The 15776-nt window shown below is 32.6% G+C and overlaps 1 protein-coding gene across 2 annotated transcripts in view; it reads right to left on the bottom strand.

Annotated features, from left to right (window-relative positions):
• Nucleotides 1-697: 697 nt before the first annotated feature.
• The window catches only part of BBS4 (Bardet-Biedl syndrome 4), a 222218-nt gene continuing 207139 nt past the window's right edge, over nt 698-15776 (bottom strand). For both annotated transcript variants that reach the window (XM_072530948.1, XM_072530949.1), the window contains one exon: nt 698-954. In XM_072530948.1, coding sequence (XP_072387049.1) covers nt 760-954 — 195 coding nt within the window. In that variant the 3' untranslated portion in view covers nt 698-759. The remainder of the gene's footprint in view (nt 955-15776) is intronic.

The raw sequence follows: 15776 nt of genomic DNA, 5'->3' as shown, positions 1-15776 counted from the left end.
TTTCGTTTCATAATTTATATATAATTTCATGATTCTTAATACTCATTTATTTCTATTTATTTACTATTTCATTTACTATTTCATTTTTAACAATTTTTTCATTTATTTACTATTTCATTTTTAACAATATCCCTAAGCTCGCCATAGGGTTCATTCTCAGAAAATTCCCAATACCGAGAATATTCTCCGATTTTTCATTCTCGAGAATTTTCCAACACTACACAGCACTAATAAATATCTATTTGAAACAAAACGCTGCCATGTGACAATTGCTTTGAATTGAACAAAATTAATAAAACGACTCAAAATTAATTAAATATTTGTGTAATATCTTCCCTTTAAAATTATTTTAGTTGATGGAGTAGCAACACACACGCAGAGTACAGCTAGTTCTTTATAAAAATACATACAAAAATATAGAATATAATCACTAGACATTAAATTTTTTCAGTCATATACGAACTTGTCAAAAAATATAATTTGTGGACATTATCAACTCTTATATAAACTTCATATTTTTTGAAAAACAGCGTGGCTATAGACTAAAAAAGTCTAATATTTGGTGATTGTATTCTAGGTTTTAGAGCTTTTTATAAAGAATAACTTTTTTTCATAAAACTAAAGTATATTTATTATTAATAAGTTTTTTATCCAAAATATCAACAAAAAAAAAACAATTTATTATATTATGCATAATTATATTGTGTCACAGAAATATTTTTATTGTAAAATGATGCAAATTTAAATATTAGAACTATTTTATTCATCTAATTCATATTTTTCTAGTTTTTCTCCCTCCTGAAGTTTCTTTTGTTCAGATTGTTCCAAATCTATTTCTTGGGTTTTATCCTCTAAATCTTGATTAGATGCCACTTCGGGTCCTTCATTGGCTTTTTCTTTAGCTACTTGGCGTTTTTGTAGATACCCAATAATCTTCTCTGCCAGATGAACTAGCTGAAAATAAAAGTATAAAATCAAATCAAATTATCTTAAACAGATACAGCAGAATATTGAACCACACGACAACGAATTAACCTTTTATACTCCACTAAATAACCGTTTTGGAGTGTAATTTTCCTCATCACGGCGGATTGGCTTAAAAATTTGGATTTAGGTTCCTCTTACCCTCAATTTTACTTTTGGACTTAGGACTAGTGTTGATTTTACTCGGGAAGGTGAAAGCAACCTCTTCTCGGGGCTGAAAAAACGTACATTTAAAATTAGTCCCGAAATGGATCAATTAACTAATTCTTGCATGTTTTATTCTATATAGCAAGGTAATACTTTTTGAGTTAATGTACTGTTTGAGTTTGAGTAAATGTTCATTTTTTAAAATAAAAATCACGTTTTCAGACGGTTTTTCACAAATAATTTTAAAAGTAAGTAGTTGTACCCGCTCATTACAATTCAGTTCATATTATTTTTCGATTTTATTTTATTTAGATTCATAATAGTAATTTTTAAGGTTTTGGGTAAATTTAAGTTTCCAGAAATCTATTAAAAGATTAAAATATTTTTTAGTTTTACATATTTCTGGGGAAAATTTGTCAATTATAATCCCTTTCTTTAGAAAGTATGTACAAGTCAAACCCGTCGGCTATTGTTGTCGCATCCGCTGCATCTATATATGGTTCTGATAAGGATAATATGAATGATTTTTTAATTTACGTTTTTACCCCAAGATAAAATTATATAGTTCTTAGTAACGCCCTTTCCTCTACTAGGGGTTTCTGTTAGGTATTTGTAATGTATTTTTAGTAGTAACGAACGAAACTCAGTTCTGTAAACATGTATAGTAAGCAATAAATAGTTCTATGAAAATTGTCGTCGTATATTATTTTAATTTAATAAAATAATATTTTATAGCAAGTATATTTCACGGTTAACTAATTGTGGGTCAAGACAGTAGTTATCAAAAAAAATATTCCTAGCAAAAATGTATGGCTTATAAAAAATAAAAAAATGGTGTACTCATAAAGTACAAGCAGCACAAGCCAGTAAAAGCAGAGTTGTAGCTAATGAAAAGTAGGTTATTATTTGTCAAATTCCAAATCGAATATTTCAACGTGAAATAACCAAAAAATGAAGTACTTATCGGGAAAAACGTATTAAAACTTTGTAAAATTGTTTAAAAAAAGCTTTATTTTTTTAGTTTATAGCATCGAAACTAAGCCAGTTACTCTATAAATAAAGTTGGTCTGTTTTTATTTTAGACAAAATATCGTGAAAATCAGCTCCTAATAATTACCACCTTACATAAGATTTACCGATACCGCCTTATAATTTACCTAATTTATGTATTGTTTATATTATCTCTAAGTTTAACCGGTTCTTCTTCTTCTTCATCTTTTTATATAGACAGGACTCTGTCTGTTTTTCAATGTGCCTCCAGTAAGTTGTCATTCCATCGTTTGCGTGGTCTTCCTACTGATCGTCTTCCTATTGGGGAACCGTCCCTTGCCGTCTTTACTACTCTATTTGTTGTCATTCGGCTTATATGATCGTTTTATTCTACTCTTCTATTTCTTACCCAGTTTTTGATGTTCTCCACCTTGCATCTATGTCGTATATCTGTACTTCTAGCTCTGTCCCATAGTGTCTTACCATCAATTTTTCTAAGTGTTTTCATCTCTGCTGTTTCTAACATCCTTTTTGTTCTCTCTGTGTCAGGTCTTGTTTCTAACGCGTATGTCATTATTGGTCTGATGACTGTTTTGTAAATTCTGCCTTTCGTTTCTTTCCCGATATTTTTATTTCTCCATATTGTTTCGTTTAGGCAGCCTGCGGCTCTGTTTGCTCTATTCACTTGATCTTCCACTTCGGTTTCGAGCATTCCGTAGCTAGATAATGTGATGCCTAGATATTTAAACTCCATCACTTTTTCTAAGATCTGACCTTCCAGCTCCAATTTACATCTTAGTAAATTTGCTGTTATAACCATGCATTTTGTCTTTGATGGGAAAATTAACATGTTAAATTTTCTGGCGGTTATATTAAATTGGTGCATCATACGTTGTAAATCATCTTCACTTTGAGAGAGTAGTATTGCGTCGTCTGAATAGCAGATTATTTTAAGTTGTTTTTCTCCCATTTGGTATCCTTTTTAAGTTCTTACTTTTTTGATTATTTCATCCATAATCAGGTTGAACAATAGAGGACTTAGGGAATCTCCCTGTCTTATCCCATTGCCAGCTTCAATAGGGTCGGTTAGTTCTTCTTCTACTTTTACTTTTATTGTGTTGTTTTGGTAGATATTTTCGATCGTTTTGATTATTCCTAGAGGTATGTCTCTTGCATTCAGTACGTGGATAACGTCTTTTAATTTGACCCGGTCAAATGCCTTTTTAAGGTCCACGAAACATAGATATGCCAGTTTGTTGTATTCTAATGACTTCTCTTGCACTGCTAGTGTTATAATTTCATTCAGTTTATTTGTTATCACTTTGGTGGTTAATTTGAGTGTTGTGTTTAATAAATTAATTCCTCTGTAATTTTCCGGCTTCGATTTGTCTCCCTTTTTGAAGAGAGGTATTAGGATGCTTGATCTCCATTCTTGAGGAATTCTGTTTTGTTCCATTATTATTATTATTTTTTTTAACCGGTTTAACCGGTTCAAAGTATTTATTTAAAAAAATTGGCTTTTTCTGAAGATATTGTAATTGTGCTAACTAATTATTAATCTTCTCGAGATTTGGTATATTTAAATTGATTATTGGTAAATGAATAAATTTTCATTTATTCAGTCAATGTGAAATTAAAGTGAGCTCTAAGTGAAGTAAAAATGTTTCCAACAGGGAACGGACCAGGATCAAGTGATTTTTAGTACGCTACAGTGCAGTTTCCAACTGTAATGCAGAACGAGCCTACAAGCCTAATACATCCGTATTACCAAATAAGTCAAATAAATACTCAAGATCCACCATTGTGCTCAAATCAACCAACAGTCAACCAAATGATACCTTTTGATAATTATCAACAACAATATCAGATACAGCCAACAGTTTCCCAGCAAACCAACTGTTCTCAATCTACATCAAACTCTCAAGCTAACTTAAACTTAAAAAACAATCCAGAAACACAGAATAAATATGATTCGATGTCAGATGAAGAAAAAGAAGACTCTCAAAATAATAAACACCCATCGCAAACAATAAGATCAAAAAGAAAAAGGCTTAAAGATTCAAAAGAAGAAGAAGCTCCAATTACACTCTAAAATAGGTTTCAGCCACTTCCACAGGAAAGACTATCTACAGATTGAACGAATTTAAAACGGAACATACAATTTAATATATGTCTGTTTGAACTGCATTTGAAATAGTGGACCAATATAAAACTTGGACAAAAATAAATCCATACCCGGTGATAGACTTTGTATAAAATATCGTTCAACTATCTGTCTCCTTTAAAGGAAAGAGGAGCTTGCCTAATAGTCGGAGAGATAGAGCCGAAATTTTGAATTGATCAGTAATATGACATTTCTCTATTGGAATATATTCATTGTAACTGGGTTAAGACTTTGCCTTACAGGCGGACGCCGCTCGTGGTACAGGGGGTGGCTATACAGGGATGAAGTTGTCATTTTTTTTCAGAAAAATTAACGATCGATAATATGGCTGAAAATTTGCCCAGAGTAAGATCTTGGTATAACTAGACGAAATCCCAAAGGGCGGACGCGAGAGTGGATACATAAGGGGTGGCGGACAGGGGTGAAATTGCAATTTTTTGGGAAAAAATTAACGATAAGTAATATGTCCGCCATTTTCATGGTTCATTATTTAGCCCCTAAAAACTCTAAATCCAAAAGGGCGAACAGCTGGGTTGGTACAGAGAGCCATAAAACGGGGTCAAATGTACCACTTGCCTGCGCATTTTAGTTCTCGGTAACAATTTTCAAACTGATTTTATTATAATATTTTTATACCGATTTATTTGAAAATTTGTATGCTCACTTCTGTTACTATTCTGAAAAGCGTCAAGTAGAGTTTTCCTCAAAATTTTCCAAAAAAATTTCCGTAAATGAAAATTTTCGTAATTTTTTGAGGTAAAATCTAATTTGTAGAATCCTTTCGATTTTTTGTCAGTTATACCATGATTTTTTCCAAAAATTTTCAAACGATTTTTCCGATAAGAAAAAAAAATACTTAATTAGAAGTTAAGAATTAGAAAAACTTTAAAAATTTCTTCATTTTTCTCACTCTCATTGATGTCATCACATTCATCATCTTCGTCACTTTCACTTTCAATAATATCACATTCATTATCTGCTTCATTTTCAATCACTACTTCTCGAACTGATTCTGGCATCTGAGGTCCACTAAACCATTTGAATTTATATGTTTCATCTTCAAACTCCCAACCATGTTCTTCAACAATCAATTCTGTTGGTATTTTTTAATGAGCATTTGTCCAAATATTTGAAATATAATGAGCTCGGAGTAGATGTTGGTGTAATTTATCTTGACGTGGTGGTAAGCTTGAAGCATCGAAATTTTTTAGTTTTTTTTTTAAAGGCTCGTTCACATCATGCAACTTATACTGCCGGTTAAATAGTAAAAATCTGACATCGTTTACTTTTCTTTTTGGAATTGTTCTCGTCAGTCCTGTTCCATATAAGTGACATATGAAAGTTTCTAAGGTTTCAAAAACTTCATTACAATCGAAGTCAGTTTCACCAAGTTGAATAAAAGCATCTTGATACTTATTATTACATTTAGCGCATGCGTCTAGAATTACTGATCTAAATGGAACGCGCATCAGTATTATTTTAATATTTTAAAATAATAATGATGCAAAATTATTGTCCAAACAGAATTTGTAAAATTATAATTAACTAATGAAAAAAAAATTCAATCAATTTGAAAGTTAAAAAAAAATATTGAAAATATCTCCAAAGTAAATTTCAAAACTTAAAAAATTGATAATTCCACTTATAAATTGATTTTTATTAATAATTATTTGTAAAATGTTAAAGAAATTCTACAAATTGAATTTTACCTATTGATAAATAGAAATAATATATTTTGTATTTGATTATTAATGTAATAATAAATCAAATTTTTCTTATATCTGAACAACCATTATTTATGCAATATAAATTTAAATACCTTTTTATTGTAATAAAAAATAAGTAAAATTACTATTTGTTATACCAAAAATATTTAATAGTTAACATTATAAAATTACTTTAATTTAATAAAATATTAAATATCAAACATTTATTCAATTAAAAATTAATTCGTAAAATATTTATATTTAAGAAAAAAATGTGATTTGTAAAGTAAATATGACTTAGTGAAGTGAAAGAAGTGAGCATACAAATTTTAAATCAATCGGTATAAAAATATCATCAAAATATCATATCAAAATCAGTTTGAAAATTGTTACCGAGAACTAAAATGCGCAGGCAAGTGGTACATTTGACCCCGTTTTATGGCTCTCTGTACCAACCCCGCTGTCCGCCACCCCTTATGTATCCACTTTCGCGTCCGCCCTTTGGGATTTCGTCTAGTTATACCAAGATCTTACTCTGGGCAAATTTTCAGCCATATTATCGATCGTTAATTTTTCCGAAAAAAATGACAACTTCATCCCTGTATAGCCACCCCCTGTACCACGAGCGGCGTCCACCTGTAAGGCAAAGTCTTAACCCAGTTACAATGAATATATTCCAATAGAGAAATGTCATATTACTGATCAATTCAAAATTTCGGCTCTATCTCTTGGACTATAACTAAGCGATAGGTGGTTTGACAGCATAATAACTGCTTGTGTAGTCTAGTTTTCACAGTGATTCTAGGCAACCTGTTTGGGTGGAGTTTGGACTTGTTCTTGAATGAGTTCAGAATCCAGCAGCCCTCTGAAGTATTGGATTTTTATAATATAATTATTTGACAACCTTTTGTTGGCCAACCACCTAGAGCTGAGTTAAGCCGAAATACATTGATTTCGTATGTTCCGTTTTAAATTCGTTCAACCTGTATATATAAGAAAGGACTATCTTACAAGTAAAGTCGTCTCAGGAACGCAACTCAACAACATTGGCAATATTATTTTAAAGTCGTCTACTTTAAAATGTATAATGTATGTCTGATTTGTTAATATAAATGAGTCAGATAAAATTAAATGTTTAGAAGAATTTTTCACCAAGCAACAAAAAATCAAAATTTGTACTAATGTTTGTATTTTGAGAACGATTTCCGAAGTGGAAATTGAAACGTCAATAAACTTACTTTAACCTTTAATTGTGGCTTATTCCCATTTAAATACTGATTACTTTAACATGCCACAAGAAAATACCTTCAGAACAAAGTAATCTTAATAATGTACTGTTACTATCGGAACGAATAGATAAATTTTGAACATCTTTAACAATTAAAATACAATTTTATCTTTGCTTATACGATCTGCATCGATTATTAAGAATTAAAATATTTCGCAAACTAAATCTGTAAAATGTGCAGGTATTACAAGTAGTAAAAGTAAAAAAAATATGCGGGAACTTTGTGCGGGAATTATATATTTTGATAGACCGCTTTAGTGAGTATTGTATTCAAATATCCGGAGTGGACTGAATAATCTAATTTTACTAGAAAATATCAGGGTATTAAATTCTAATGGACATTCATTACCACTTATATTTCAAATACCTTCAAGCGACTAGAGCGAACCAAAATTACTCTACAAATTGCTAGTGTTATATTATCTGTTCCCTTGTGAATTTTGAATGAAAGCTTAGTTAATATTGGCTCAGGGAAAATAGCAGTTAATTTAAATTAAATGAAGAGGTCGAAGCAATGTTTAAGCAATGCAACCACTAAGGCTTATCAGATTATTTGTTTAAACGAAAGCTTATTTTTTTAAATTCATGTTATAACTATATTACTATAAGGTAAACCGACCTACTAACGGTCCAGTTAAGGAATATTTGACTTTAGACGTCAATATTAAGGAAATGAAATAAAAGAGAAAATGGATTTAAAGTATATTTGATAGCTTGGTGTTTTCTTTATCAAAATAATTAATAAAAAAATGAAAATTTGTATTTATTCGTCAAAAAAAAATTGTTTTCACTAAAATGCAAAAAAATCTGATTCTGGACTATGTTGAAAAATTAGTGGTAATTCCGGCCTGTATATCAAAAGAATTGGGTCAGAAACATGGACCATCTCCAAAACAGACGCAAATCTTCTGCTCGTCTTCGAAAGGAAGATACTAAGAAGAATAATGGGCGCATTCTGTGAGAATGGTATTTGGAGAAGGCGATATAATTTCGAATTGTACGAGAAGTATAAAAAAATAGTAAATGGTAGAAATGTAATATCCTTCATAAAAATAGGTAGGCTTAGATGGGCTGGACATGTGTCAAGAGCAAATGAAAATTACCCACCCAGACGAACTCTATTATCGGTCCCAGTGGGAAATAGGAGTAGAGGCAGACCACGACTGAGATGGAGGGACGGTGTGGACGAGGACGCAAGGAAAATCGGCGCGGCAAATTGGCAACGGTTGGCGATGGAGAGAAACGACTGGCGAAATAGACTGGGGAAGGTCAAGGCTCAACTAGAGCTGTAGCATCACTGATGATGATATCAAAAGAATTATCTTTTTTTTTGCTTTAAACTGTACACGCAATTTTTTGTAAATATGTATTTTAATATTTTTACGGTAGGTATACAAAATACAGAAGCATAAAAATATATTTTTTACATAAAAAAAGCAGAGAAAAACTAAATAAAATAAAACGATGTACACTGGGTGGCCAAATTATTAGGGACAGTAAAAGATTTCTTAATTTTTTAGTTTTACTGATTTTTTTTGCAATTTGTTGGCCTTAAGGCTTGCATTTATTTTTTGTATAAGAGATTGAGAAATTATGGTCACAAAAATATTAAGTTTTGTTAGTAAAACCACTTATTTTTTTCGCAAAATTTTTTTTAACATAATATGACTAATTTTAATATTTAGTGATGCCACCCTTTGCTGCAATTACAGCTTCTACGCGTCGGGGCATGCTCTGAATACAAACTCCTGCGTTGTGTTTTAAGTTAGGGTTATGATGCCATTCTCTAATAAGAGCTTCAATCAACTGCCGCTTCGTGGTGATAATATCTTTGGCGATCTCCCGTTTGGTTAACTCCCACATGCTCTCTATAGGGTTCATGTCAGGTGAGTTTCCCGGCCAGGGCAGAACTGCAATATTTTCTTTGATCAGATATGAAGTTACACTCCTGGCTTTGTGGCACGGTGCAGAATCGTGCATAAAAATGTAATTTTTTTCACCAGGGAACCATTCTTTGAGCTGGGGCAGTAGCGGAGTTTCAAGTACTCGCTTATACTGGTCCTGTCTCATTGTCCCTTCCACGATGTATAAGCGTCCTATATTCTTTGCCAAGATTACAGGCCACACCATGACACTCAATGGATGTTTAACTCTCCCCACAATGCAATCTGGATGGAACTGCTCCCCAGGACGTTGTCGGACAAACGCACTTTTATCCACCAATATCTGAAATGTTGATTCGTCGGAGAAACATACCTGTAAAAATGATAATATTCGCTGTTCACAAACTTCATTCATTAAAAAAAGTCATACTTACTCGACTCCAGTCTTCAACAGTCATACTTCGGTGTTCTTTGGCCCATTGAAGTCTCTTTCTCTTCATGGCTTCGGTGAGCCGTGGTTTTTTCATAGGCCGGAGACCTAGCAGATTCTCTTCGGCCAGTCGTCGTCGTACTGTCCTTCTGGAAACATTAATTCCTTCATCATTAATCATCGTAGTCAGATGTGTCACACTCTTTTTACGATTTTGGAGACAAATATCCCTAATTTTACGATCAGTACGAGGAGTAGTAATCCTTTTCCTGCCACATTTTCCAACACGGCCCGGTTCCAATGCCTCGTTTGAATTCATTTTTATTTTTATTCGATTAACTACAGACTTTGAAACACCTGCAGTAGTTGCTATAACTCTCTGGGAAAGCCTCGAGTGCAGTAATAATGTTTTTATTTCTGTAATTTTCCCTGGAGACAAGTCTGCAATTTTGCCCATGCTAAAAAAATAATTTTGAATTTAAACAATCTTTTTAAATAAACTCGTGTCATTAAATGTAGCAAAAATAACAAATATTACTTACCTGTTAAATATATCTGACACGAAAACCGACCAAAAACAATTTAAAACGATTTGCAAATATTTTTAAACCTCACTGCGGTGACAGCCGATGACCAACTGAGATGCAACCAGTGATGTTCCGTGGAGCTTATCCAATATCGGGAGATGCCTTCGGCAAAATTCGGTAGATTTCGGTAGATCATATGCAATGACGTAAATTATATATATATATATATATATATATATATATATATATATATATATATATATATATATATATATATATATATTATATATATATATATATTATAATACAGTGCGTCCAATTAAGTGAACACCATAATTGAATTTTTTTTTAGTTTTTATGACCTAAAACCTAAAATCAATCATCAATTAAATTTTTTGAGCCATATACACGAGGTTTGTCAAAAAATATGAACATAAAATTCATATTTTTTGATAAACTGCCTATATTACTAAAAAAATTTAATATCTGATGATTGTATTCTAAGTTTTAGATCATTCAGAACTTTTTAGAAAGAATAACTTTTTTCCATAAAACTAAAAATAGAAAAGTTTCCCATTATGGTGGCGACCTAATGGTTCAAAAGTTAAAGACCTTAAATAATTATGCTGAACTAATTATTAGAAATAACCATAATTCATTGAATTTTGTTTAATAAATAAAGAATCAAATTATTGGGACCAAATGCTCACATCAGCTATAATGATACAAATAAGGTTTAATAATATTTTGAGAAATAGTTATAGGTCATAATATTTACAGAAAGTTAAAACGTTCTGGTTCAAATAGATGTAACAACCATTATCTGCTAATGGATTAAGTCGGCAGTCAAAGAAAACCGACAGCACACACACCGTCATTTAGCTAATAATTTATCACTTGATACTTGAGATTCTTTGAGAATTGAAAAGACGTGTGTGAATGATTATGATTACGGAATGATGTTTATACAATATGTTATTATTAGGTATAAAATTACGAACTTGAATCTCGGGGTATTTCGCTTTCTTTGCATCTTTGCAAATATATTTTTAAACACTATAGGGAAGTATCAAATGAATTTTAATACAAACGTATTAAAAATACCAAGTATTAGGTTACACTGAAAAGTTTTTTGATGGTAACAGAAATAAAAAAAAAAATTGTATTATCCGAATTTATTTTCAAGTCATTGTGATATTTGTTTTAAAATTAGGTAGATTCAAGGGACAGTTCGGTAGATCGGTAGATAGGAATCAAATTCGGTAGATCTACCGAAAAATCGGTAGACGGAACAACACTGGATGCAACAATAATTATTATTTTATAGATAAACAGTCTGCCAGTGTTGCCGCTTATCAAAAATTTTAATAATTATACCAGAAGAATTACCAAGTAAAATACAGATATGAACACCAATTTTTTTGGTCAAAAAAATAATTTTAAGTAGAAAATACAAAAATATATGCAGTGTCCCTAATAATTTGGCCACCCACTGTACATCTATAATATAAAAATGAATCGTAAAATGTGTTGGTAAGCGCATAACCCAACAACACATGGGCCAATCTTAACAATTCCTTTTTTAAAATGTTCCTTGAAGTCTAAGGATGGTTTTTACGGCGAGAAAAATTCGAATAATTTCCGGCAAAACCCTAAAACAGCCCTTTTCTTTTTCCCATACAAATATTTTCCAAATAAATGTAGAGTCAATTTAAACTTTATTCCTATTCAATAAATTTTATATTAAATTACAAGCACATACCGGTGTCTAAATAATGTAGGTGTGTTCCTAACGTCGAAGAGTCAATTTGCGCTTTATTGTCGCTGCACAAAGCGAGAGCGAGAGAATTCATCATCATCATCCAGCCTCAAGAGTCCACTGCTGAACATAGGCCTCTTCCTCATGCTTCCAACCCCGTCTATCTTGCGCCGCTCTTATCCAGTTTTTATTGAGTCTTTTTAAATCGTCAGTCCATCTTTTAGGTGGTCGACCGACGCTTCTCTTGTCTTCCCTTCGCCTCCATTCCAATAACCTCTTTGTCCATCGCCCATCTGTCATTCTGGCTATGTGTCCCGCCCATCTCCATTTTACTCTGGCTATCTTCTCGATGATGTCAGTCACTCCGGTTCTTCTCCTGATGTCTTCGTTGGTTATTCTGTCTCGCAGAGTTATTCCGAACATGGACCGCTCCATTCTTCTCTGCGTGACTCTCAGTTTGGTAACTGCTGCTTTTGTTAAGGTAAGTGTTTCTGCTCCGTACGTCAAGACTGGGAGGACGCACTGATCAAATACCTTTCTCTTTAGGCATGTGAGCAGCTCACTTTTAAAAGTTTCTCTCAGTTTTCCAAATGCTGCCCACCCAAGGCCGATTCTTCTCTTCAGTTCATGAGTCTAGTTATCCCTGCCAATCATAATTTCATGTCCCAGGTATTTATATCTATCTACGAGTTCTATTTCTTTCCAACCAATACTGATGTTCTGGTTGGGTACCAAATTGGTCATGATTTTTGTTTTCGAGATATTTATATTTAAACCTACATTTTCTGTAGCCACAACGAGTTCCTGTACCATCTCTCTTGCCATACCTAGATCTTCAGCTATTATAAGTATATCATCGGCGAAACGTAAGTTGTTTAGATATTCTCCATCTATTTTTATTCCCTTTGTCATCCAATCCAAATTCTTAAAAGCATGTTCTAGCACCGTATTAAAAAGTTTAGGTGACATTGGGTCTCCTTTTCTAACACCCCGTTCTATTTTTATGCGATTACTGTTAGTATGTAATCTGACAGTGGTTGTTGCCTGCAGGTATATTTTGTATAATAATTTAGTATATATATAATCTAGGCTGCATTCTTTAAGCGCCTGTAATATTTTGCTTAGCTCAACTGTGTCAAAGGCTTTGTGAAAATCGATAAATATTAGAACTAGAGGTTTATTGTATTCCACTGCTTTCTCTATTAGGGTTTTTATACTTTGTAGATGGCCATTTGTTAACTTTTTCGGAATCCTGCCTGTTCCCTTGGTTGATAAGTCTCTAATTTTCTTTCCATTCTCTTAACTAGTATTAGCGTAAACAACTTATATATATGGCTGAGGAGGCTAATCGGTCTGTAATTCTCTAAATTTACTTTGTCTCCTGCTTTGTGTAATAGAATTATAGTAGCGTTCAAAGCACGTGGTGTTCGTCTGTATTAAGGTATAAAAAATGCTTATTAAAAGCTTAAAATTTTTATTTTAAAGAAGATTTTAATAAGCATTTTTTATACCTTAATACACACGAACACCACGTGCTTTGTATTCAACAGGTATACTAGACACTCCTGGATATCTCGACTTCATAGTTTGTTCCAGTTTCACTTTTAATCATAGTAGCGTTGTTCCAGTCTGTTGGAATATTGGCGCTGTGAAGGCAGATATTGAAAAGTTGTTTAATTTTTTCAAGTAATACATCCCCTCCAATTTTTAGTGCTTCTGATACTATTGCATCTTCACCCGGGGTTCGATTATTTTTTATTTTCTTCAGGGCTTCTTTGATTTCTGATTTTGTTATATCGGGCATTAAATCTGATCCTTGGTTTAATACCCCAGTTTTTAGTGTAATTGCAGGTTCCGTATTGTTATCTTTTTTTCTTGATCTATATAACTCTGTGTAGAACTCTTTGACTATTCTTAATATTTCATCTTTGTTCGTTGTTTCTTCTCCAGTTCTGTTTCTCAGTTTGTTAATTTCTATTTTTCCTTTTTGTACGCTCCTCTTCAAAACTTTCATGTTCTTATTTTGCTCTATTGCCTGTTTTGTTTTTTCTACATTGTAGTTTCATATGTCTTTTCTTATTGCCTTTGTGATCGACAATTACGATTTGTCAATTGACTACAGTAACTACCAATGTGTTACTATTGGATCTATGAACTTGGTTTTGCTCTCATTGTAAGGCACTAAATTACAAAAATGAAGCCAATGGATTGTGTTGCCCAAATGGGAAAGTAAAATTGATACCATTGGATCCACCACCAAAGCCATTGTACTCATTGGTTTCAGGAATAGGACCAGATTCCATACACTTTTTGTTAAATATCCCACAATATAACAAATACTTTCAAATGACGGCGTTGGGGGCGTCCATCCAAGAGTTACACCGAGAAAAACTGTATGATCTCAACACTTTGAAAGAATTAATTCAAAAAAATCTGCCACTATTGAACGAACAACAGAAGTATGTATTTGATACACTTATGAAAGTAACAAATGATAAAACAGGAGGGATTTACTTCTTAGATGCACCTTGTGGTACAGGAAAAACTTTTTTTTGATTTCATTGATATTAGCAACAATTCGCTCACAAAATAAAATTGCACTTGCACTCGCTTCGTCGGGAATTGCAGCAACTTTGCTTGAAGGTGGTCGAACAGCCGATTCAGCACTAAAATTGCCATTAAACATGCAAAGCAATGAAACTCCAACCTGCAATATTTCGAAGAACTCTGCAGTGGCAAAGGTTCAAAGGTTTTGCAGCAATGTGAATTGATTGTTTGGGATGAATGCACGATGGCCCATAAAAAATCTTTGGAGGCTTTAGATAGAACCTTCCAAGATCTACAAAGCAATCATAACCCATTTGGTGGTGCAATGATTTTATTAGCAGGAGATTTTCGTAAAATAGTGCCAGTGATTCCACGATCAACGCCAGTTGATGAACTCAATGCATGTTTAAAGTCCTCCAATTTGTGGAAACAAGTCAAAGTATTACAATTAAGCAAGAATATGTGTGTCGAGTTGCAAAATGATCAATCTGGAGACATATTCTTCAAACAACTCATTGACATTGGTAATGGCAAATTTCGTATAGACACCTTGACTGGTTGCCTTAATTTTCCTCAAAATTTTTGCCAGTTAACTCGATCAAAAGATGAAGTTATTCAAAAGGTATTTCCAGATGTAGCTCAAAATTACAGAAACCATGATTGGTATAGCGAACGGGCTATATTGGCTGGAAAAAAACATAGATGTAAATGAATTAAATTTCAAAATTTAAGAACAAATTACAGGCGAATCGGGGATATATAAATCAGTTGATTCAGCTACTAACCAAGATGATGTCGTCAACTATCTGCCTGAATTTTTAAACTCGCTGAATTTACCAGGATTGCCACCTCACAATCTTCAATTAAAGGTTGGATCGGTAGTTATAATCTTGAGAAATATCAACTAACCGCGTGTTTGCAACGGCACACGGTTAGCGATAAAAAATTATTGAACAATGTGATAGAAGCAACTATACTGAAAGGAAAGTATAAAGGAGAAGATGTTTTGATATCACGCATCCCAATGATTCCAACTAATGTACTATTTGAATTTAAACGACTACAGTTTTCAGTACGTTTGCTTTTGCTATGACCATAAATAAGTCCCAGGGGCAATCATTGGGTGTTTGTGGTATTAATCTAGAAAACCCATGTTTCTCACATGGTCAATTGTATGTTGCCTTTTCCTCTGTTGAAAAACTATCAGATTTGTTTGTATATTCACCAGGTAATCAAACAAAAAACATTGTATAATATCATAAAGCACTACAATTAAAATAAAACAGATTTTTGTTAATAATTATGATTCACTTGATTTACCATAAAGCGATTACTGAAAATACTTATATAT

The sequence above is a fragment of the Diabrotica undecimpunctata genome, chromosome 5 (assembly GCF_040954645.1).
Source record: "Diabrotica undecimpunctata isolate CICGRU chromosome 5, icDiaUnde3, whole genome shotgun sequence".
Classification (NCBI taxonomy): Eukaryota; Metazoa; Arthropoda; class Insecta; order Coleoptera; family Chrysomelidae; genus Diabrotica; species Diabrotica undecimpunctata.
This window is presented reverse-complemented; position numbering and strand designations above follow the sequence as displayed.